The sequence below is a fragment of the Cyprinus carpio genome, chromosome A14, assembly GCF_018340385.1.
Source record: "Cyprinus carpio isolate SPL01 chromosome A14, ASM1834038v1, whole genome shotgun sequence".
Classification (NCBI taxonomy): domain Eukaryota; kingdom Metazoa; phylum Chordata; class Actinopteri; order Cypriniformes; family Cyprinidae; genus Cyprinus; species Cyprinus carpio.
The window spans coordinates 18,765,041-18,789,464 of NC_056585.1; the positions used below are offsets into that span (position 1 = coordinate 18,765,041).

Here is a 24,424-nt window from a genome sequence, read left to right on the forward strand (position 1 = left end):
CTCTATATAAAAAAAAAAAAAATTCAATAAAAAAAATAAAGTTAAAAAAAAAATAATAATAATTTTCAACAAACAACCACATATATTAATAATAGTTGTCATCAATCACCCTGCTCTCTAAATAACTCAATCTAAATCAACTGCTCTCTTGATCACTCCATGTAAATTTTAACAGCACAACATGATGACGACAACATAATAGCTCATGAACAGATGTTGCATCGAATACATACAGTGTCTTGTGAATGAAGGCAGTCTGTAGCAATCTATAAAAGCTCATGTTCACAGCTGGTCCAATGAGTAATAATCAGCAAATTTAAGAATCGAGTTCTGCATGCACCCTGCTGGCTATGAAAAGGGACATTTTCTTGTGTGCGGGCTCTCTCTGATTAGATTAAGAACAGACATGATACAAATGAAAATCATATTTACGGTACACCGTCATACATCTACTGCCGACCCGTGTCAAGTCTGGGGAGAGGAGAGCGCGCTGGAATAATGGAACAGTCTTCAGTGGAGACAAGGCGGCACAGCCACTATTTTTAGCAAATTAATTTAAGGCTCTGAATAATTAACTGATAATTATCTGGCAATCAAGTGTAAGATAAAATGATCTCTCACAGTTTCTCCAGCAAAAGCTGAGGAGCTTTACAGGGATGCTGAACTGACAAGGAGAATGAGACACGTATCCTGAAGGCAAGTGGATTTGCGAATCATTAATGTCTAATGAGTGACAGGAAACTGGCGCCCCCACACAATGTTTGTTTGTGACATAACAGAGGGGATGTGAAAAAGCTGACTGCCCCAGCCGGGGCTGATCAGAAACATGTCGTTCCTTCACACAAACACCTTTAGAGAGTGTGAATATCCCTCCAGCACAGAGGCGTTTTACAGCGGACAGACTTAGGTGAAACATACTAAAGTGAAACTTTATACAGTACAGCTATATCATTGACAATTACAGTGGTGATGAAAGCGATGCATTTATTTGTCCTTTCCTATTCAGCACCGAACAGAAAAAGCTTCCTCAAATAACAGATTCTCAAGGCCAAAACATTTCTAGCATGACTATAACTGAAGACACTGAATGTGTATCGGTGACAGCACATGCCCTGCACATGACACTGGCCTTTTCTTATTTTATATTATGTTGTGAGAGAGTGACGACTTCACACAAATTTGAAGATATGCAAGGATATAATGCTGTTGATGCAAGGTTGTGGATTTCTATTAAACTAAAGACGCAATAAAAACCAAAAAAAAACACATAAAAAATAAAGTGAACACTGAAGACAAATTAAAAAAAAAAGAAAATAATAAAATAATAAAAAAGCATATCTCAGCAAAATCAAACACTAAATACCAACAAACATCGTACAGAATGACGTCAACGAAGCCATTCAGACAAAAAACAGCGTACAGAATGACGTCAACGAAGCCATTCAGACAAAAGGAAGGAGGTCACACAAAGTATAATATAAGCTTCACATATATGCAATGCAAAATTATTAAAACATTTAAAAGCTTATAAGATATAAGCTGTCACATAAGTGCTATGCAAATATTATTAAATATTTGAAACAGCAATGTATTAATGCAAAATGTTTCAGATTTCTTCAACACATTCAGACCTCAAAAAAAAATGAATTTTTTTGATAATAAAATAAGTAAAAAAATACTTTTTTTGGTACTCAAATCTCATAGGTGACCTATTTTGATCACTCAAATCTCATAGGTGACCTATTTTGATCTCAAAAATTCACCACTTTAAGGGAGGTTGTGTGGAATCTGATAAGACATTAAATGCATTTAAAACTAATCAATGATTATTTACTCAAAACTTTGCTAAGGAATGAGAATAAATTTACATGTGAATAATAATATATATTATACTGATTGCAAAAAAGCACTTATTGGCTAGCGGAGAAGATCTAATTACAAATCACCACTTTATGGAGGTGTTGGGTTTACAACATGAAAGTGCCTACTGTGATGATGTGGCAACATGTTGGAAAATTAGTGTTTTTTTTCCCCCTCCTGGCTTTGTGCATGTTAAGTGATGAAAAACAAAGAACTTTTTTTCCTCTCCTGGCTTTGTGCATGTTAAGTGAAGAGAAAGAAAGAGGGAAAGCGAGGGCCTTTATGCCCTAGATAGCTGCACACCAGCCGGCTGGGCACTGACAGCTGATGAATCGCCCAAAGCTATGTGTTTGTGCTTCAACGTGTGAATATCAAAGTGTCTTACAACCAGTTGCCCATAATTCCCTCTCCCATACACCACCAGCCTCTCTCCCCCCCCATCCATGCTTCCATCCATCCATCCATCCATCCATCCATCCATCCATCCATCGGTCGCTCCTCTCCTCCTCTTCCCCCTTTCTGAAGCTCTTTAAACATTGTTCCACTGGCATATTCATGTAGAACCATCTGTCAAGCTAACTATATCAACCCATCAATATGTCTTTCTCACTGTCACTTTATTTTTTCCTCCCCCGTTTCTAGTCCGGCTCTGTAGAGGCTGATTTCTAATTTCAAAACACTGTACCTTCTCAGTGCCAGAGAGCTGCAGAGAGACACAAGTACAAATGGAAATGTGGATTGCACCCAGGCTGACAGCACATCTCAATACAAAAAAAAAAAACAATCACAACACAAACAACATACACAAAAAAAAAAAAACACCTCCAATAAAATACAAAAAAAAAAAACAAAAAGAACTCAACTTTTCAGTAAACAAAATGCTTCGGGTGATGGATATGTAACTGGCTGGACACACTTGACTACTTTGTCCTTTACAATAACTAAACATCTAGGGAAGCTCAATTACTTTGGCTCTTGAGATGTGCATGGCGAGAAGGTAGGTTGACAGGCTACCTGCTTCCCACTGTGCAACCTTTTATGAAGTCGATGCCGCAGCTAAATGTGGCTTCCCTGCTAACTGTAGCTCCCGTCGACTGAACAGAGAAAAACACTAACAAACGGATAAATCTATCCACTTACCATAACTGTATTCTTCAGTGCCGACTGACAGCGGTAGTATCAGCTACATTAGACTATTTCTCCCTGAAATAAAAACTTCAAGAGCTACTCAAGCATCTTGGCGCTAACGAATCGGCTCTCATTAGGCTCATCCAGAGTGCTATGGATCAGCTAAAACCTCTCTGACAAGGCAGTGTCTCAGCGGTGAAAAGGTTTGACACAACCTTGACATGTTCAATGCGTACACTTTGATTAAGGCCAGGGAAAAGTGTGAAAAATCCATAAATATATCATCAAGCTTCTGCAGGGAGAACCATGGCGCACGCCGGCAAGCTTTATGCTTGCCCAGTAAACAGACATTGAAAAGTCCTGTCTTCAACCTGCACAAAAGAACACTCACGTCTATTTTCCAAACACACATCTCCGAGAGAGACGCTTCAAACGCTTTCAAAGGATCGAAAATGATAGCAGTAGTCCACAAACACCCAGACTTTCACAACATTCATTTATATAACTAGCAGAGGTCTGCGAGCCGTGTGAATACTGAGGTTTTTAAAAGAAGAGACATAGAGAGATATAAAAGTCGACACGTTTTGTCCACAGAGATCATTGGGAATAAGTGAGATTGATTGGACGTGCAGACTGGAGCTACTCTGGGTTGTTTAAACAGGAAGAGCCGCTCCAGATGCCACCAGCATGTGAGCCGCATTAATCTAAATGGAGCTCGGCACCTTCCCAATTCCATTCCGAAACAAACAAGCTGTAGGAAGAAAACAAGCGAACTCCATTTCCATTCGGAAGCAGCCATTTTGTGCACTTGGTGACATTCATTTGCGCAATGAGGGATCTTAGAGTCTCTCCGGCTCCTCTCATTAACATTAACCGCTGCAATTCAGAGCCAAAGCGCATTAACCCACTTACTTTCCTAATTACCTTTCCTCTGCTTTTTATTATCTACTTTCCAGCTGACCTGAGAGAGGTTACTTAGAGAGCCTTTCATTCATTACACGGATGCTCTACGCTCTGTGAAAGACATGGAAAAATGTCAAAAATGTATTTATGAGTAAACTTATTTCAAAGATGCTTGAAGGGCTGAATAGATTCATTTAAATGTTTTAGCAAAGAAGCATCTCAGTAATAAATCACTTACAGGTTTAGTAGCTTCAATACAAAAGAAGCATTCATAATCAGATGTGACACAGACCTGTATCTAAGGGCAAATTAGGTGCTTATTTCATACGTGACAGGAACTAGTCTGTTATGAATAGAGACTGGGGAAAAAATTAAGAGATAAATGGTATTTGCTTTTTTTTGACACTGTCTACAACATCTAAAATCCCAAACCAGACGGGTTCATTTCTTCAGTTTCTTTAGCAGACTGCATTAACTTCAGCAGATCCCTGTGAATGCCAAAGCACTCGTTCATTCTGCTTGTGTCATTTATTATAACAAAATAAGAGACGATATGAACTGAGAAAAAAAGCTTTGCTCTTTGGCTAATCGTAATTAGGTGCTTAATTGTCTACATCATATGCATTCTCTTGGTAGTAACTAGTAAACACACAAAGAAAACGGCTTCTTTCCATGAATAAATCAGCCCGAGCAAGAGACTGCAGTTTAACAGTCTCTCTGCTCACAGTAATTACACAAAACATTCTGCTCACATCTCAATGCACTGATCAAAAAACAATACGCACTGAAAAAGAAAACACCAGAAATAAACCAGAACATATTTGCATTTCATTTTCACATTTATCTTGGTATTGCAAAAATAACAGATATGAGCTCTGAACTTATTAATTTTAGCGCTAATTAAAGCTTACAAAAAGTAGAGAAAGAGAAGGAAAATGACACCAACATTTGGCAAAACAACTAGTTTTGACAGTGTTTCAAAATAACTATTTGTCACGACGATATACTGAAATAAATTCATATAATGCATTCTCAAGAAAAAAAAAAAACTAAAAAAAAATTTTCATTTACGGGTACAACAACTTGTTGCTGCATCAGTACGTAAAGGGGCATCTTTGTATCTTTTCTTGTTTTTACCTCTACAAGATTCACAGTAGTACCTTATGGGTATATACAGTATTTCTATTCTAATGTGCACATTTAGTGGCATATAATGCCGCTTTTCTGTACCGTTACCAAAATGTGACATGTAAACCCTGCTGATCACTGATTTGCCAGAGATAATCGTCACTAACTAAACTGAACTTTTTTTTTTTAATGAACGCAACAGTTTCAAATGAGCTCTTTTTTTTAAAACATCAAAATAATGGCTGTTTTGTGGTCTGTTGAGGAAGTACAGACATTCCTCTCGTTGACAGCCGGATGGGATGACGCAGAATGAAAAAGTTTCTCAGGAGTCGCGGCAGTAGAGGCGGCACAACCATATCGACATGTCTATAATTCCACCTACTCTAAAGTGGTACTAAACTGCAGTGGAAACGCAAACTGAGCCTAGCCGCACCATGCAGTGGAAGTTGTCCTTTCATGGGCACTGTCCCAGTACTGTCAGAAAAAAAAGTGTAAAAATTGTACCTTTAGTGTACAACAGCTTGTCACTGGGGCAGTATCCTCAAAGGGACACATTCCCCCCCCCCCAAATGGTGCATATTAGTACAGAGTAGAAATATGTACCCCTAAGGTATTAATATGTACTCTTATGGTAATATTATGAATACTTAAGGAAGGTACAAAGGTGTCATTTTGCAAGCTGTTGTACCCCTAAAGGTAAAATTTTTGAACATTTTTTTACTGAGAGTGTGACAGTGTGTATATCACCAATAAAGTAACAAAAATTGTTGTAAAAAGAAATGTAAATAAAGTAACTCAAATTAAATAGTAAATACCATTATATTTTAAATAATGTAATTACAATTTAATATATGCAGCAGCTAGATGTTTTTGACTAAAAAAATACTTACATACCCAAACTTTTGATATTAGTTAAACATAGCATAATAATCCTATAAATACACATTCATTTTTACCTTTAATTAAATTTCCGGTTGAGGTGAGCTGGAACACAAGAGAACCATTGTACAGAAACGATCCCACAAGGAACTGATAATGCCTCATCAGCCGGTATGTGTGCACACGTGCACAGGCCTGCTTGATTAGCTCATATATATCCTCACCAGGACGATCCCGAGCCAGGCCTCACGCTGCCATGCGAGATTAGCCATAACTGCAGTTTTATGTCTGCTCTTCAATTTTCAAAATCCAATTTGAAAAAAGGGAGGGGAGGTGCTGGGACCTCAAACGATCACACGCCCCAATATGAGGCCTATATTTGGAACAATCATTTGGAATTAGTACCGACAATGATTGGAAGCTTTATCAAATAATACTGACCGGGAACTCTGCAGCTGTTTTAGTACTTTGCATTCCTTATTCTTATGCAAATTGCGACGCTTACCATTGTGTCTTTTATCGTTAGCTAGCAAAGCAGAGCCTGTGTTATAATTGCTGCGATGTTTCATGAAGTAAATTTGGAAAATGAAAGTGTTGTTGCATTCCCAGGAGAGCAGCAGCTGAACCTGTGGTACCGCAGCAGTTGAAAGCGTCACTCTGAGAATGCTCACCGTCTCTACTTTCTCTTTTACTCTGAAGCGTAAGAAAGAGTTAACAATCCACTTTAAGATATAGTCAAAGTGAATAAGGGAATTAGAGGAAGAGAAAATCTTATCTCCTTACATCCCCTCTGTCTCGATGAAAAGCTAGGCACTAGGCAGATATGGTGTTAGAGCAAATCTCTGAGATATACTTTTAGTGCAAATTGTAACTTGGAACTGACAAGCTTCTTCCTGTGATCTCCCTGAACTACTGTGAGTGGCAGAAACTGCATATCCCTTTATTCTCTGAATAAGTGCTGCCATTTTCTTATATGTTGACTTGCGTAACAAATTTTCAGTTTGCAATGCAGAGAAATTAATACTACTAAATGAATTTTATCAACAAAATTCATATGAAATAAAACTCCTCTGTCATATTGTTCAATTAAGATTCTATTTAAGTGTTTTAATCAAATGGCACCTAAAAAGCCATTTGTGTGAAATAAAGCTAACAAGCTAAATGGAAGCTAACATCCTCAAACATGGGAAAGCAAAAGCATTTGAATATTCTCACAAACGAAAGAAATAGACTATCACATTAGATAGTGGTGAAGATACTCTTCACTGATGGAAGATAAGCAGATATTGTGAAGGGATTAAGTTATCAAAGAGGATCAAGCTGGTTGATAAATGAGAATCCTGGCAAATATGCAAGATTGATAAAGAGACACAATGATAGCATTGTTACCACTGAGCAGATATCACATACACACACACACACACACACACACACACACACACACACACACACACACACACACACACACACACACACACACACACACACACACACACACACACACACAAACAAACAAACAAACAAACAAACAGACGTTTACACTCGGCTTCTGCTGGAGCTAAGAATTCATGCAAGCAACACATTGCTGTGCCAGGCAAGACAACGCCCTTATTAGACACTGTATGGAGACCAGCTGGTGATCTGAATTCTGAAGCACCTCTTAGAAGGTCAGTCCTTTTCCCTACGAGACGAACCAAACAGGACTGAAACAGATGCTCAACCTGTACACAGACTAATGTAATTTATAATTGGAGAAGTGACACAAAAATTAACAACAGAGGAAGAAAAAAAGAGGGGGGAAAAACTTTGTAGTGTATGAGAGGCAAATAGGCTCTGACAGAGCAGCTTGTGTGGCAATTACAACTCAGTGGTAGATGAGACCGGATGGAGCGATTTCCTACAGCACTGTGGTCTCCACAAAATTGCCATTAGAAGCTCTGCTGGGGTACTCTGTATTCTGTTATCACTGTCTCTCTGGAGTCTATCTACCTCTCTATCATTAAGAACAAAACAAGAACTCTGTATACTTAGTCATTAAAAGGCAGATATATGAACCCGTCAATCTCAAAGAAATATCTGGGTCATATGGCACCCCAAAATGAAAAACAAAAATGAAAAACTATTAAATTAGTTTAATAAAATGTCTAAAAAAAACCCCAAACAAACAAAAAAAGCATTAAATTAAATAATAAATGTAATAATTTTACTAAATCATAAAATATCATGTTCAGGATTTTCATTAAAATAATCTTGAAATAAAGTCAATAAAAATAATGTTATGTAACTGTACTTTAACAAATGCAGTAAATCCCTTTCTTTTTTCCTTTATCTTATTTATTCATTCATTCATCCATTTCTTTCTTTCTTTCTTTCTTTACAGTAATGATAATGTGATTTTTAAAGTGCTTTTTTTCTTCCTGATTTAGTTTTATTTTGGGATGAAATATGATCCAGACATTATCTTGTTTATTTATTTATTTATTATTATTATTATTATTATTATTATTATATTATTATATTATTTTTACATCATACAGTCAAATTTACCATTTAAACCGTCCCTTTTTATATAATACTGATAAGTGCAATAGACTTTTTGCAATACATGCACAACATCAAACAAGATTAGATTCTGTATTATTAAAACATTTAATTCCCTGCTCACCTACAACTGTGCAATCACATGACCACAGACACACAGAGAAGCTCATTAAAAACACAGATACAGTATTTAATAGATAACAGCTTCTAGGCTGTAAACGATGTACGTGGATGAAACTCAGGGTCAGGCTTAAAATATAACAGGTCATGGCTGTAGGTTAATTGCCACAGTGGCAGGGTAACAGGGGCAGGAATGGATGCATGCAGACACTCCAGAGGAGACAGGGATGATCTTTCTGATGGTTAAGTGCATGGTTGAAATTAAAGATTAGTTGGTCGGATCTGTGGGCCGAGGAGAGGAATGCAGTGTCATTTATTAAAATGATTCCTATCTCTATTCTTAGCCTTAAGAGGCTCTGCCATCTGCTCGCCAAAATTTGGCAGAATTTGCAACTAACATCCTACTTCTATATATTTACACTATAAAGTCTCACTCTCAAAGTTGCTCACTGATGGTCTGTGTCATTAAGCAGACTTCACGGAACACAGTAAAAGATGCTTAAGTCACCATTACAATTTTATTTCGAGCAATACATCTGTTGCTTTGTCATTTAAACCCAACAGACATCTTTTTGTAAAATGTTTTGCTTTAAAAATCTACTGTCTTTAAACTGTATGCCATTTGGTTTGACAATTTGTTATCTCATGAAATAACATTCAGTCATTTTTTAAAAGTAACCTTCGTGTCCAAATACCCCCTGTGCCCACTCAAACAGATATAAAAAATACACAAAATATCACATATAGAACAAACAGACGGGGTTAAGTGTCCCTTGATGTGCTGTTTCAAACAGAGATGAAAGCTCATCAAGGATTTCGGTTAGAACCATGGGTCTCTCACTCAAAATAAACCTAAGTGGGCCCTTATAAAAACAAGTGGAGCTGGACTAATGACTTCCTGTTGTTGGTTGACATGCAGGTGAAAGGGAATGGTGATGTAACAACAAGTAGATGACATCTACATTGATAGAATACACAGTTACCTCAGCCACCCTTGCGTCACAGTACAAAAAAAGTAATTACAGGAAAGGCTTTCAGATCAGGACACAATTAAAATGATTAAAGGCCAGATTTTGCACACAAACTAGATGGTAATGGATTATTAGTCACCAACAAGGGCATAAAAAATGGTGAATAGCAAAGAAAAGGAAGCAAAAGAATAAATATCTTTCTCAGGGCCTCCATAGCATCCAAGAAGGTCAGATTGTGTCTCAGGAAAAACAGCCTGAAACTTTCCTTTGTCTTTTTCACAAACAGTCAAAAGAGCAGCACCCCTGTGGGCAACGCTCTCCTGCTTTTCTCTTCCTCCCTCCACATGCCAGTCCCATTTCACAGGCCTCTCTAAATCTGCCCAGCAACACACACACACACACCCTACCGTCCCCCATCACCTTGCTCTGAGATGAATGAGATCGCCACTGTCCTCAATCATTTTAATCACTACATTGGAAAATGCCTTGTTCACGGTTATCATTTTTGGGCTGCCTTCTGGCAGCTCTCCCCGCATCTCCGTGTGACAGACTAACTCTTGCAAACACGCACATACACACGAGTGACCAAGATAGAAAAGTCACAGCTAACAGATGGTGGAAGATTGGGGGGAAGATTCCTAATTTTGACTCTGCTGCCCTTTTAGTGGGGGCCTAGTTTGAGAATGTAGGTTCAGCATCTGCTTCCTGCAGCACAGAGGCGATGTTCTGTATGCTAGCAGCCTCTCCAGCATGATGATGCAAGCGCAGGCCAACAGCACAGCCACCTGAGACGCCAGGACTGCACTGCTCTCAATTAGATTAATCATTTATACGGAACAAAAGAGCTTCTTTTGTTACACATTATCACATGAAAATTTGAGCAGTGTTTGGATGAATGAGAGTGAGTGTTGGCTATATGAATTGACTATATTCACTTATGCAAATTAAAATATACATATTATTAATAATATTGATAAATGTGTCTATGTATGTGTGTGTATATATATATATGTGTATCTGTATAAAATAAAAAAAAATAAAAAAACAAAAAATAAAAAAAAAAAAATAAAAAAAAAAACAGAAAAAAAAAGAAGCAGTGAAAAAGAAAGTAGCTGAAAAAGAAAAACAAAAAAATAAAATAACTAAAAACTATAAAAACAATTACTGTGTAGACACGGTGTGAAAAGCAGAGACAGAGACAAATAGCTACCAAAAACAAATATAACAAAAATACAAAAAACATACCTAACACTAAAACAAAGGTTACCCAAAATAAATGTAACCGTAATCCATTACAGTTACTTATTTGTTAACGATTACAAAGGTGGTTACATCTGAATATTTTCTGTTAAAAATCTAGGATATGTTGAATAATGTTAATTTGTTGCTTTGCCTGTTTTTATTTGACCACTCCAAAATATGAGACACCAATGTTTCAGGAGTTTAGGACACAAAATAGGACACATGCTTATTTGATAACACAACTATTTATTTTCTATTTGGGTTTATATATATGCTTTATTTATTTATTTATTTAAATAACCTTTTTCTAAGGCACTGTTACATACCAGTGTTTTCTGTCATAGCTATGCAAATATTTTTAAACAAAAATCTTTTTTAAATGTTTGAAATGATTAACAGTTGAAAACATGCATTGGAATTTTAGAAAAGTAATTAAATGTAATCAGTAACATTACTAATGTATTCAAAATAGTTACACTACTTATAGGGTAATTTATAATCTATCTATTACATTTCCAAAGTTCCCCTTTCCAACACTGTATATTTCTAATTTAACTCAACTAAAAATTACTAACGGACATTTGTAATAAAATAATTACAAATAAAAAGACAAAATAATAAATAGAGAATAATAACAGGTGTATATCAACTAAAGTTCTAGTACAGTGCAACATAGCACACTGGGTAATTGCATTTTAAAGAGTGTGTTTATTTATTTATTAATTTTTTAATTATAATAAGATAATAATGAATAAATAAAATCCAAAGATTATATTTAAACAAACAAATGGACAGGGAATAGAAAGTAGCTAAAGTAGTTGCAGAACATTCAAAACAGAAACAGGTGTCCAATACCTAAAGGTGCAGTGTGGCTCACTCAAAGATCATTTGCAGAGAGTGATAGCTGTCACACACTGATGAGTACAAGAGAACAAAGATCATTGCACACACTGATGAGTACAAGAGAACAAAGATCACAGAGAGTGATAGCTGTCACACACTGATGAGTACAAGAGAACAAAGATCATTTCTAACACACCTGAGACGTCAAACGCTTTCCACTTTCTGTCTTTCAGTATCCCCCCCTAAAAAACAATCCTTCCTGATGGCCTACCTGTGTCCTAACCAATAGCGAAGGAGGGTAGCTAAAATCCAGGGGATCAACTGTAAGTCTTCATCACTAAGAGTCAATCCAAGGTCGGCGCTCGGTTCAGGCAGCTGGAGTGTGTCTGTCTCCCGAGCTCTGCTTAAATGACGAGGCTTACCGTACCTGTGCGAATGTCAGCCTCAATTCAAAACGCCCTGCTGTGTATTCTGCCGTGCACTAAAATATCATCAGCCTCAATGAAAAATGTGGTCCAGAGCTACAGTAAGCACATTATACAAGTCTTATGGCTATAATTAAGGACTTATTATCTGCTGCTGTTAGATATGTAAGGAGATTACACTCTTGTTTTGACAGATCCTCACCACCATGGTGCTTACAATGCCGAGAGAGAGTGAGATTAAATGTGCAGTGTTGCTACAGAATGCTATTATTGTTATGCCATTATAACTCTTGCTATTTAAGTGGTATACAACTGTGTGCATCTTTAATGTGCACAAGTAAATGAGCCTTGCAGATCAGGCGGTGTAACTATTAGGCTACCGAATCAAGCCTCACGCAATGGATTGAGTGGCGGCAGAGACGGCAATGGTCCACTGATCATAGCTATCAACAGAGCACAAAATCACTGCACAAGTAATCTATTCAAAACAATGAGAAGAGACAGCTGAGATGCCCATCATTCTGTTCACTGTCTGATAATTAGGTGGAAATAATGGGGGAAAAAAAAGAATAATATAAAAAATAAGACATCTATAATATATATAATATATATATATATATATATATATATATATATATATATAATATATATCGTTAATATAATATATATATATATTATATATAATCTCGATATAGCGTGGTAAATTAACCATAAAAAACAACACACCATTTCAAAAGCAAAAAAACAGATAAAATATGTATAATATGGAGACCCACAACAACAAAGTTACCATTTGAAGAGCATAAAGGGAAATTGCAGATGTGTAATATCGAGACCCACAGCATTCATTATTTCCCTCAGATTCAGAGAAACGTGCGAGAAAGCACTCAAAAGGATGCTGTTTGCATCTGGGTACGTCTACAGGGTCTGGACTATAAATAGTATGCTAAACAGTGTGAAAGACGCCTTAGACATCCAAAGAAGTCAATTGTGCTGAACGCTCAGGGAGGGCTGTGTGTATTTCTTATTATGCACTCACTTTTCACTGAGGGCAATTTGTTGTGTTTGGGCTTATTTTTAATGAGGCAAAAAAGGCCTCACACATTCTTGGGTGTAAGCACCTGATAAAAGCATTTCAAGAACACAACACAAATGTTGAACAGAAAGGTTTTTTGTTTTCGTCTTCACTGAACACAAAGCTCCAACATTGGTTTTGCAATATCATGGCATCATCATAAAACAAACATGACTAATTTCCCCCAGATTTCAGGACACATTTGCAAGGAAGGGCTCAGCAGAGACTGTGTGTCAGTGTGTGCGCGCATCTGTCTGTCGTCCAGAGGCGGTATCGTGCTGCTCGTCCTGTGGAAGCATGCGGTGACAAGACACAGCAGCTCTGAACAACCCCACCGCCCCCCTCTGTGTGATTGATGAGGCTAATTTTGTCAATTAATGAAGAAACCCCTGTTGATTAACATCAGATTGCAGTTTGTAACTGTTAGTGCACCGGTCTGTCAAAAATTCATTTTAATTAGAAGTCACCGCACTGTACTCCTCTATCAGCTACCAGATCTGCAGATCTACATCAAGACATGACTAAGAACAGATCACAGTTCCACAGTACACTTCATTTCAACTATTCGCTGAGATTCAAGAGTGCCCACCTGGGCTGGACTTCCTGCTAATGCTGACATTATACATCATAATTAATTTGAACGCACAAGATAATTAGCAGGCTGTATTTACATAATGAACCCACTAATTGGTTCATAACAGGCGAATGCAGTCGATATATCCAGCTAATGGCATGTCTGAGTTCACATATTTGAACGGACAGGGAGATGGACGGAAATGCTACGGGGCTAAATCTAATAGAGGACAAATAGAGATGTATGCCAAATTGTTTGCTGCTCTTTCAAGGAAGTCGTTTGGTCTAAAGTGAAAATGTTTAGACATTAAAGACCCCAGGAAATTGCTTGATGAGAGCAGTGTTGGTGTGATTTTATATTAAAATAGGATGCTTTTGCAAGACATTTTCAAAGGCTCATTTCTTTTATTTTTATTTTTTCCAATAGCCAATAAGGTTCAGTTACATCACAGCCATGACCTAGCTCTTAAGGTTCAAGCAAAACATCACAGACCATGTTTTAATCATAGCATATTTAATACTTGCATGGTTGGCTGCAACATACTGTACCTTGATGATGACAACATGTTTATTACATCCTGTACCCACTAAATTAATGAAACACGACAGAAAATAGCCTATTACTTCTGAATTATGTTTTTTGATTCTAATTTTTTTATAACATTATAAGTAGACCTCACTACGTAGACAATATTACTGTTTTTACTGTATTTTGATCAAATAAATGCAGCCTTAGTGAGCATAAGTGACTTTAAATAAATAAATAAATAAAAACCTTACCCACCCTAAACTTTTGAACAAATAGTGTTAATGGCCTTTTGATTTCGTAAGGTCTTTAATTTGATTTATAATGTGGTCCTATCCCTGATCTGGTGACACGGCAAGTTCACTAATGATACAGAGGGCCTTTTCATCACCCCACACCCCTGGGTGCTTTCTATTAAGCCTTGTACTTCTTATTTGCACTTAAGAACAATAAATAGTAGCAGTGGTGAAAATTTCACAGCGTGGAGTGGAATAATTGGCAACCGTCCAACCCCGTATATCTTCAGCGTGGACCAAGTACACTTCAACTTTCCATTTAAGAAATCACTGAGGCATCAGTTGTTATATAAGTGCCTTACAGTCATTTCTGCTGAGATATGAAGATAACACTCATTATGGCAGACAGAAATAAACAGAGGTTTGCACATCGGAGGCTCTCCGAGGCCATGTTTATCTTTTCTTTATTGTTTACAGAAACACAATCCTTCCATAAAACATGCCCAATGCACAGCTCTGATTCTCCTGCATGCTGCCTTGTTCTAAAACAAATACATATGCAAACAGAGGTTTCTTTAGAAGCGAATAACACAACAGCATGTTTCTTCTCTCTCTCACATCCCAATTTTCATTTGATAAAGTAATTTGGTGACAATGGCGCAATTCAGCGGCAAGGGGCTGGGATTTCCATTAAAACATTAAATGAAAGTGAAATTACGAGCCATGACGGCGGGTGAGTTGAAAAAGCACAGAAGAGCGAGTCGGTGTCTACAGTGGGATTAACACGGAGCAACAAGTGCTGAGTGCTTTGCATCAAACCCACAAGCCCATGACAAATGAGTAGGAGAAGCTCTGCGTCTATTACCAGGCATTAAGCCAGAGTCTTCAGGGGTTATAATGGAGTACAGACTGGAGCAAAACCAGAAAGTTTCAGAGGATGAGTGCCCTCTGTGGATCCTCACCAAAACCCTCAAGACAACAGGGACATGCTCTCTGTATCTTTCTCTTTGTCTGCCTTCCTCTCAGATTGAGTGCATTCAAGTATGCTAACTACATATGCTATTTCTCTCTCTCTCTAAGTGACAAAAGTCCAGGGTGGTGGTGTACCATTCTAGGACTGTTTCTTTTTCCTTTAGGGAGAACAGGGAAACCTGATGTCATTATAAATCAGAGAAAGGAGCAGGAGACGGGGGAAACTGAATGGGAAGAAAATGTAACATTCAAGTGGTTACATGAACAAAAGCCCCGCCTTTCAGTTAAAATAACCAACAGTTATCAGGTTCGAAATGCTGTTATTGAAATACTGACAAAGAGATTCCATATTTCAGTCAAGAAGAAACACCTTTCAAGTTCCTGAATTTAAATTGAGTTCGTAAACCTGATGCAGAATTGTAACTAAGATAAAACCGAAAGTAGAATTAAAATGAATTCAAATTTAATTTTTTTTTTTTTTTCTCGGGTGGGGGGTGGCACTTGATGGCTGGCAAAATATAAAATAATAATAATAATAATAATAATAAATGTAATACACAGAATTATAAAAATGTATTAGAATAATAAAGTCAATATAATATAATATAAAATCACAGAGTGCAATTTCAACTTCCTATGTAATTCAAGTCAAACTCACAAAGTGAAAGGTATAATTTTGTAATTTTGCCCAACCCTGGTACACAGGAGCTGCAGTTGCACTCCTATTACCCTACACAGAAAACAGCTGCCCGGAGGGGTTACCAAGACGGCTGTTGAGTGAACTGACTTGCCTACAGGGAGTTTGCTACAAACACAAGACTACAGAGCCATAATTAGCACGGCAGGAAAGAAAATAGAACAAGACTGTTAACAGAATAAAAAACGCTCATTTACTGAGGCATTTAACTGGCCATCTAACTGGTATTACAGGACTAATAACAGAAATGAGAACAGAACCAAATGATCCAGATAGAACACTATAAATGACACATTTTTATATAAAACATGACTGCCGTTAGACTGTGTCATTAGAGACTAATACGACCAGCTCAGATTCCTTATTTGATGTGTGAAGTCATACTGGCATCAGGCTAAAATTTGTTTTTTGATTAATCACGTTCCAGGAGATCTGAATTCTGACACTGGGAATGCAGCAGACATGAAGTATAATTCAAAAACCGATGGACTGAAAGAAGATACAGTGGCAAATCCTATCATCTATGACTCAGAAAAGACATTTCTTCAGGAGCATGTGACGACCACATGCCACTTTGAGAGCCCTTCAGTGGGATCAGCCTTTATATATTCCTTGTCATCTTTCTGTACACCTAATATGCCAAGCATGAAATGGAATGTAGACTATTACAGATCACCACCTTTCGGATGGAATTAGACAGTGCTATGCATGTAAATCTACACAGACCCTCTACTTTCTATTTTTCCGGAAATGAAGTGTAACATACAGCAGAAGGAATGAAAGAGAAATAGAAAGAGTCGACCGAAGGCTTTCACCTCTACCATAGGAGCAGTATGCCTGTCAGCTTCAGTCTTAGTGGCCGTGTAAGCCCTGGGCTCTGGGTTAATGGACCTGCCAAATCAGCCCATTTTCCCCCCTCCTAATGAGACACATATTGTAAAATCCACAGAAAACTCACACAAATAATGATAACTCGAATTGAGACGTTTCCATGATTGACTGAGACCGAACAACTACGAAAAATCAGGTCAATCACGAAAATTTGATTTATGAAATACGATAGCAGAAATATGCTCAATCTCTTTCAAAGTGTCATTTTCATTAGAGGAGAGTACAGAGCTGATATGTGTCTCTGGAGGGTGAGGCCCAGACAAACGATTGTGTGTGACGACAGCCAAAGTACAGAGCGGATGATTTCAACTGTTTGGCTCTGCTTTAGGGAACGTAATATGATCGAGGCAGATGAACTATCCGAGGGTCTGATGAAGACGGGGCCGCAGTGGGAGTAAACTGCGTAGCTGTCGTTTGGTAAACGAGTACCATACTCAGCCACTGCTGGGAGTCTGTTGGCTTGCAAAGAATACACAGTACTAATATCTAAAAGAGGCAAATGGGAGATATACACAACTGCAAAACGAAGACACTTTCTAGCGAAATTTAATCATTGACGGTATATTGCTATTATTATTATTCCTCCTCCACCCAATGGTTCCAGTTTATGCTAGAGTTATCCTTATAAAACACATTCCCAAATGTCAATTCAATCAATTAAACACGCCAATAATACCACGAATGGCCAAAGCAAAACAGCACTTTAACAATCAGCATCATTCTGCATCAGTGGCACTGATGTTCCATTAAATACCCTTCTAATCATGGCTTTACAAACGCAGCCTCCTCCCAAAGCGCGGAAGGCCGTGCTGAATGGCGGAAGCTTTGAGGATGGGATTTGAAGAGGCAGTTATCGAGCCTCTCTGGTTCGTGCTGAGACTCCCCCACCCAGCCACACATCAAGGCAATCAAGTGCATTAGCATATGCAAAACCCTATCACACAAAACACATGGTTTGGATGACATTTCCCAATAAACACAAATCTGTGCACGCCGGCAACATAATCACAGAGGCGAGCGCCAAGTTGGTTTTGTGCTCAGACTCCGGCCTTTGCTTTCTTTATGACTATCATTACTGGAATTGCAATTATTATTTGGTCGCGCTTTTGTTTATTCTGTTCAGGACCAATTAGAATTTGTTAATTAAAATCTTAATGTCTCCTGCGACACGCGGTAAATTAAAGTTAGCCATTGTTGTCGAACAATGCCGTCCCCCCTGTAGACAATACAGTCCCGGAATAAACAAAAAGGCCATGGGAAGGAAGTCAAAGATATGGCCTGAATCAATCATCTTTTCATCTGTTTACTTCAGTCTGGTACTATATCAATAAATGAAAGAGGTGAGATGCAAACTGCGATTCATTCGCTCTATTATTTTCGAGCAAATTTCTTTAGAATTAGAGGCAGACGCTGAGAGTTATTGTGAGGTAAACATAACCAGCACAGGATGCCACCACATTCCACTGACCTAATTCCATAATTAACAGAGGTTTGAGACTAAGCAGAAGCATATTCACAGAAATGAGCTGGAAACACCGTGCAGGCTGCTGCAAACACATCTTCATCAATTCATTAGAGACTTTGTACCCAAAGGTAAAATAATAATCACCGCTGATCATTCCTCACCTCAATTTGCATGATCTTCGGGAGCAATCTGTAATGCTCAGATGTGCAGAAAGAAGCACAAGCCAAGCTTTCTAAGAAACTCTGTATGACTTGTGATTTACATCAGGCGGACAAAATAGTCTCCTGCAGCATTCTGTGTATTTCCGCTTCTCTCAACCCATCAAACATTGCTGCCTAAAGCTACTGCATCTCCACAGCAGGTATTAAAACACACAGTGAGGAATGTGTGCCAGAATACTACAATGCGTAAAAGGTGCTATGCTGGGAATCAAGTGTTACGCTGCCCTGCTGAGCGCTGGCCGACACTCTAAAACCAGGATGGAAACCACAGCCTTTCAAAAAGAAATGCCCAGTGCACAATAGAACAATAGCCTCAGATATTTCTCTCTCTTGAAGAATGATTGTTTATGCCAGTGAGTCTAGGTCTGCTGAATCTATGCTCCTCTGAAAGCAGAGGTTAAGAAAACAAGAAAATCACACATTGCTTATAGAATGACCAGCCTGACTGCTCTAGCACTTCCCCCAGTGGCTGATTCCTCTGCCTAACGAGGCATTGTATTCTGGAGCTACGAGAGATGATTTGTTTATAGGCATTTTAAAGAGAGCCACAATAAAGTCCAAAGCTTTAGGGACTCTTTAAAGAAACTGCACCCTCTCATCTGAATGGTGTGTTTATGGCTTGTTTATGGTTTAGCGTGAAAAGGAAAGCCATGCAGATATGTGAAAAAAAAACAGCAACAACAACAACAAAAATCAACAACAACAACAACATTGTTAGCTACCGTAAAGAAAACTTGTTTCTCGTGAGACTAGCATTTACTCACTGGAGCTTACGCTTTGCCTGCGACCTTTGTCATCTGGCTGGAATGCCACTCTCTTGTGTACCATGTACTAGAGATTATGGTTTATATAGTTTTAAATATGGATATTTTTATTACAGAAACACATTGATTTCGTTGCAGGAGACCTTTATTAACCCCCCCGAAACTGTGTGGAGCACTTTGTTTTGATGGATTAGTGCAGTTTATTGGACTTCTATTGGACTATTGAATAACACCCATTCACTGCCATTATAAAGCTTGGAAGAGCCAGGAAATTCTTTAATATAACTCAGATTGTTTTTGTCTGAAAGAAGAAAGTCATAAATACCTGAGATGGCTTGAGGGTGAGTAAATTATGGGGTAATTCTTATTTTTAGGTGAACAATCCATTCGATACAAATAATGTTTAACAATAATATTTCAATGAACTTACTTCATATATACTTCTTAATTTTCATAAATGCATACACATGTTAAAAAAAATAGCATTCATTTTAAATAAAAGTACGAAATATTTATCTTAAATATGAAAAGTCACACAGATATTTTACCAGAGATAAGGAGAAGCCATGGACCAATAAGTTTGAGTGGCTTGATTGCTTTCCTTATGGTGGCTATAGCACTAGGACACACTATGACATATCAGTGTTCGATATACACTTATTATTAATAATTATCATAAATAACAGGTAGCATTATATAGTATAATAAAATCAACTATATATTTAAATAGTTGATTATCCTAACTGAAGGCTGAATGATTATGGTCACAGTCATACATTTATCAGTATTTAAGGATTTCAAACATAGCTCATCTAATCCAAATTATGATTCACAACTATCTATTTTCCTTCTGTCTATAGTTCCTTTCCCACATCACTGTATTTATTTGAACTTTTCTGTTCCTGCATGTGCGTTGTCATTAGAGAGGTGGCGGAGGGAGAAATTGGCCGGCTGATTGGTGTTTTTCAGTCCCTAGAGAGAACAAAGGTTAAGTTAAATACCAGCACACTGAATTATAGCAGAGCGAAATCTATTAGACAGGCCCCCTCATCCGTCAAAACTCAGTATGGACGCCAAACGCCGCTGCAACCCTTCCGCTCTCCATTAAGTTCCCAGTACGCCCGGTCCCCAGGCAGGATACCGCCAACGCTGTCCCTCTGCTGAATTACAGCTCTCCTGGGGCCGCTAGTTCATTTAAAAGTCTTTGTGGGGAGCCATTAATTCTGACAGATAGATATCACTAAACTGCTGAACAAACATCATACTCAGTCATTTGCATACATTACAGTAATGGTGTAAAAAATAAAGCATTCCTACCAATAAAAGCTGCGCGCATGAGCTACTCTGCCAGCATTTCACCAGTTATTTAGAACGGTTTAAAGCAGAGGACTGTAATAACTATACAGTTTTAATGTATGCTGTTGTATCTTGTATGTATGAAATGCATTTATGTAAATCCTCACTCTGAATGCATTTATGAGGATATTCCAGCAATACAAACAACACATAATATTCTCCAAAGCATGCTTAAACATAAAAAAAATAAAAAAAGAAAGAAAGAAGAAGAAAGAAAAAAAGCACATTAATTGTTAGCAGGTAGTGTGAATTGTGATGCACAGGGATCTTTAGTACTAATAATAGATTAAATAATGTATACAAATTAGTGGGAGTCCATTTCATTCTTCATCCATAAACCCATAATACATCTGCAACAACTCTCCCATTTTTGACCTAATACTTTAGACAAACACACTTTCGCATATACATGTTCATATTGCAAGAGGGAATATTGAGCAGTTGGTAATAAAAGCCAATTTCCTTTATTTGACTCTAAAAACTAACCCTCAAGAATATAAACATCTCATTCAACACTATCAACAGTACATTCCGAAAACTTCAATGACTTCATTGATTTGCTGCCACAATCAATTCTATTTAATGGATCAATACATCAACAGTGCATCACCATGTAAGCTAATAAATGCATATTTGTTCCAGAGTCTTCAGCACCTTAATGTGAACCTAATATGATATTCCATATTTGGTGAGATTTTTAATATTGCAAAATGTCACCTCCACAGTTTCAGAGGGGTGTGAAATGTGTACCGCTATTATTACATCCAAAAAAAGCACTCACCTACCTAGGCAAAATTCCTCTACCACTCTCACATGGCCTCCCTCTAGTTAAAGCCTTTTTATCTCATAAAATTTGGTACATAGTAGTTCATTCTCTCCTACTATCTCGCTGGCAGGGATCTAAATCTGCAGTTTGAGCTGCCATGAAAACTGAAAAGAAACAAATGTTCTGCATATGAAACGCCATAATCGTATTGTGTTGGGTCTCCCTGGAGCAGCAGAGAGTAAAAAAAAAGAATAAAATAGAATACTGTAATTTCAGGGTAGATTAAATCACATGGATCTCAAGGCTACAGTTCATAAAAAAGGAAGAAATCAGAAGATTCTGACAGTGCCCACCTGGAGTAGTGTGATTTATACGAGTATCTACAGGCTAAGAAAACACTAAACAAGGTAACATCTGTCTTTTTTCCTCATTCACGCAAATTACCTTTCCCAACCCGTTTAAACAAACCCTCAACAGCGAGGCTAAAAAGCGAATGTTTTTAAAACACTTCCTGCACTACGACTCTAAAATAGCATCTCCACACTGTAGTCATTTGTCAAGGTCACTTCGAGGTCAAACTCATAAAGGAGAGAGCAAGAAGCCTGTTGCTATGGCGAGCAATGGAGCACATCTAGCAGAAAGCGCACGCACGCGCACACACCCACCTCCACGTTCACAAATTCAATCACTCCCTTTATAACATCTAGCCTGCTGTCCACAATGGCCGACTGAAACAGCTTTCGGCCTCCTTTAGCTCACTGACAATGTCTGCCCTGTCATCCGCAAAAGAGCTAGCGCACCTGTGTTTGAACGTGCTGTCAGTCAGCATCTCTGCAGCCGGGCTCCGACGCCTCTGAAAACGAGTTGCAACTGGTGCACAATGAGGGTGGAGCCGTTCCCTTTCAGCCACGGCTCTCTCGCTGGATTTTCTTTCTCTGCTGCTAAAAAAACGCTCTCGAATCATCAAACGAACGTGACTGCATTCAGCTTAGGCTGCGCGCCGGCTCTGATGACAGATCAGGTGAGACAGAGACGAGATGCGTCGGCGCTTGCACTCGGGGCCCGGTTGGCTTTTACAATCCTCCGGGGATGCAGTGAGGCCCCGGCCGTGCCGCAGTGGATCCGCACCTCTCCATTTCCCCTCACTCAAGTTCCAATCCTCCCAGAGTCCTGCTAATCAATACTGTCACTAAGGCCACAGAGGAATTCTGGCTTGTTTTTTCGTGCCGCACTGCAGGCAAGAGCAGCTCATTGTTCTTAAATCATATACAAACCTAAGCAGCCATCTTTTACTCAGAGCAGATTTTTAATGTGTGCCGGGGCTATTACTCTTATGCCACCCAAAGTGCAGCGTAAGCCCCCATAAATCTCGACGTTAAACTCGTGAACAAAGAGCTAAAATAAGGTTAACTGCTGTCTTTCCTGTGCTCGGGGAACATATGGGAAGACTCTTCATACTTGATAAGTCATTGATTAATGGTTCTTACTCATAGTTAATAACACCACTGAGGAACGGCAAGAATCTCAGTGGGAATATAAAAGTCAGGTCGTCGCTCAGAACCGGCACAAAAGTCAAACTTCCCTAAATCAGCACCATTTTGCAGCAGATCCGTTTTGGCTTGCATAAACATTCACATGTCAGAAAGCAAAAGTCAAACAAGTGTCTAACTTCTTCACTTAGTGTTTGAGAAGTGCTGTGGCATCTAATTCGATTTTAGGGCAGCAATCTCTTGTGTTTCTGTTATCGAAATGGGAGAGGTGCTTTGAGAGCTGATAGCCCTCAGAAAGTTCGAGAGAGGGGGCCTGTGGCTGGTCAGCAGATGAAATCAGCAAGGGGTTATAAGTATAGAAGGCTACAGAAGCCCTCCATTAGAGTCTGTGGGGAGAAAGTTGTGCAGTATAAATAGCACCCAGGCTGAACTCCCTTTGGAGAGCTTGAGAGACGAGGAGAACGCTGATAAACATCTCACTTTGAGACAGCCTATCCAAGCCCATACAGTATTTTTGTCTTGTTTTCCAGTTAAAACATTTATCCATCCGCAGAACAAGATAAATGTACTTTAGCCAAACTGTGTGAAAATAAGGCTTGTTTTCAGGGAATACATTTAGATTTTTTTTCTTTCTTTTCTTGTTGTATAAATCTAATATGTCTTGTTATATTTATTATTAAATAAATTAAATCGAAATATAATATCTGAAAAGAAATAAATAATCAATTATTTTGTTTAATGGGTTTTTACATATACAATGCCATTCAAAAGTTAAAGGTTTAAATAAATATTTTTTTTGTGTGCAAAAATTCATAAAATTTATACAAAAAATTACAGTAAAGGCATTTATAATGCTACAAAATGTTTCTATTTTTCTTATAATTTATATAATCATAAGAAATGATTCCTGAATATTAAATAAACAGAATTATTTCTGAAGGATTATGTGACACGGAAGACTGGAATAATGGCTGCTGTAAATTCAGCTTTATAATAAATGACATTTTAAAATATATTAAAATAGAAAACTTGGAAAACAAAACAAAAATACTGATTAGCAATTATTATTATTTTTTCACAGTTTACTGGGAAAGTGACCTCAGCACCTCATTCCAGCATAGAAGCCTACACAACTTTTTATCATAGGAGACAAAAGTATTAAATATGCTCAAAGGATATTGACATTTTTTCAACAAACTTATCCTGCTTGTCATCAGTCTTGGGGAAGTTCTGGATGTCGTTCTCCAGCCTCTGAATATGCCGTTCCATTGTGTCCAGGCTGGCTTTCAGGATCTGGGCAGATACTGTTAAAGGCAGATAGAAAAGAAACAAACAATGGGTTATGGGTATGC

The 24,424-nt window shown here is 38.0% G+C and overlaps 1 protein-coding gene across 1 annotated transcript in view; it reads right to left on the minus strand.

Annotated features, from left to right (window-relative positions):
* Positions 1-24,424, minus strand: part of diaph2 (diaphanous-related formin 2) — a 379,799-nt gene that overhangs the window by 71,045 nt on the left and 284,330 nt on the right. Inside the window, exon 25 of the mRNA XM_042770138.1 lies at positions 24,252-24,376. Coding sequence (XP_042626072.1) covers positions 24,252-24,376 — 125 coding nt within the window. The remainder of the gene's footprint in view (positions 1-24,251; positions 24,377-24,424) is intronic.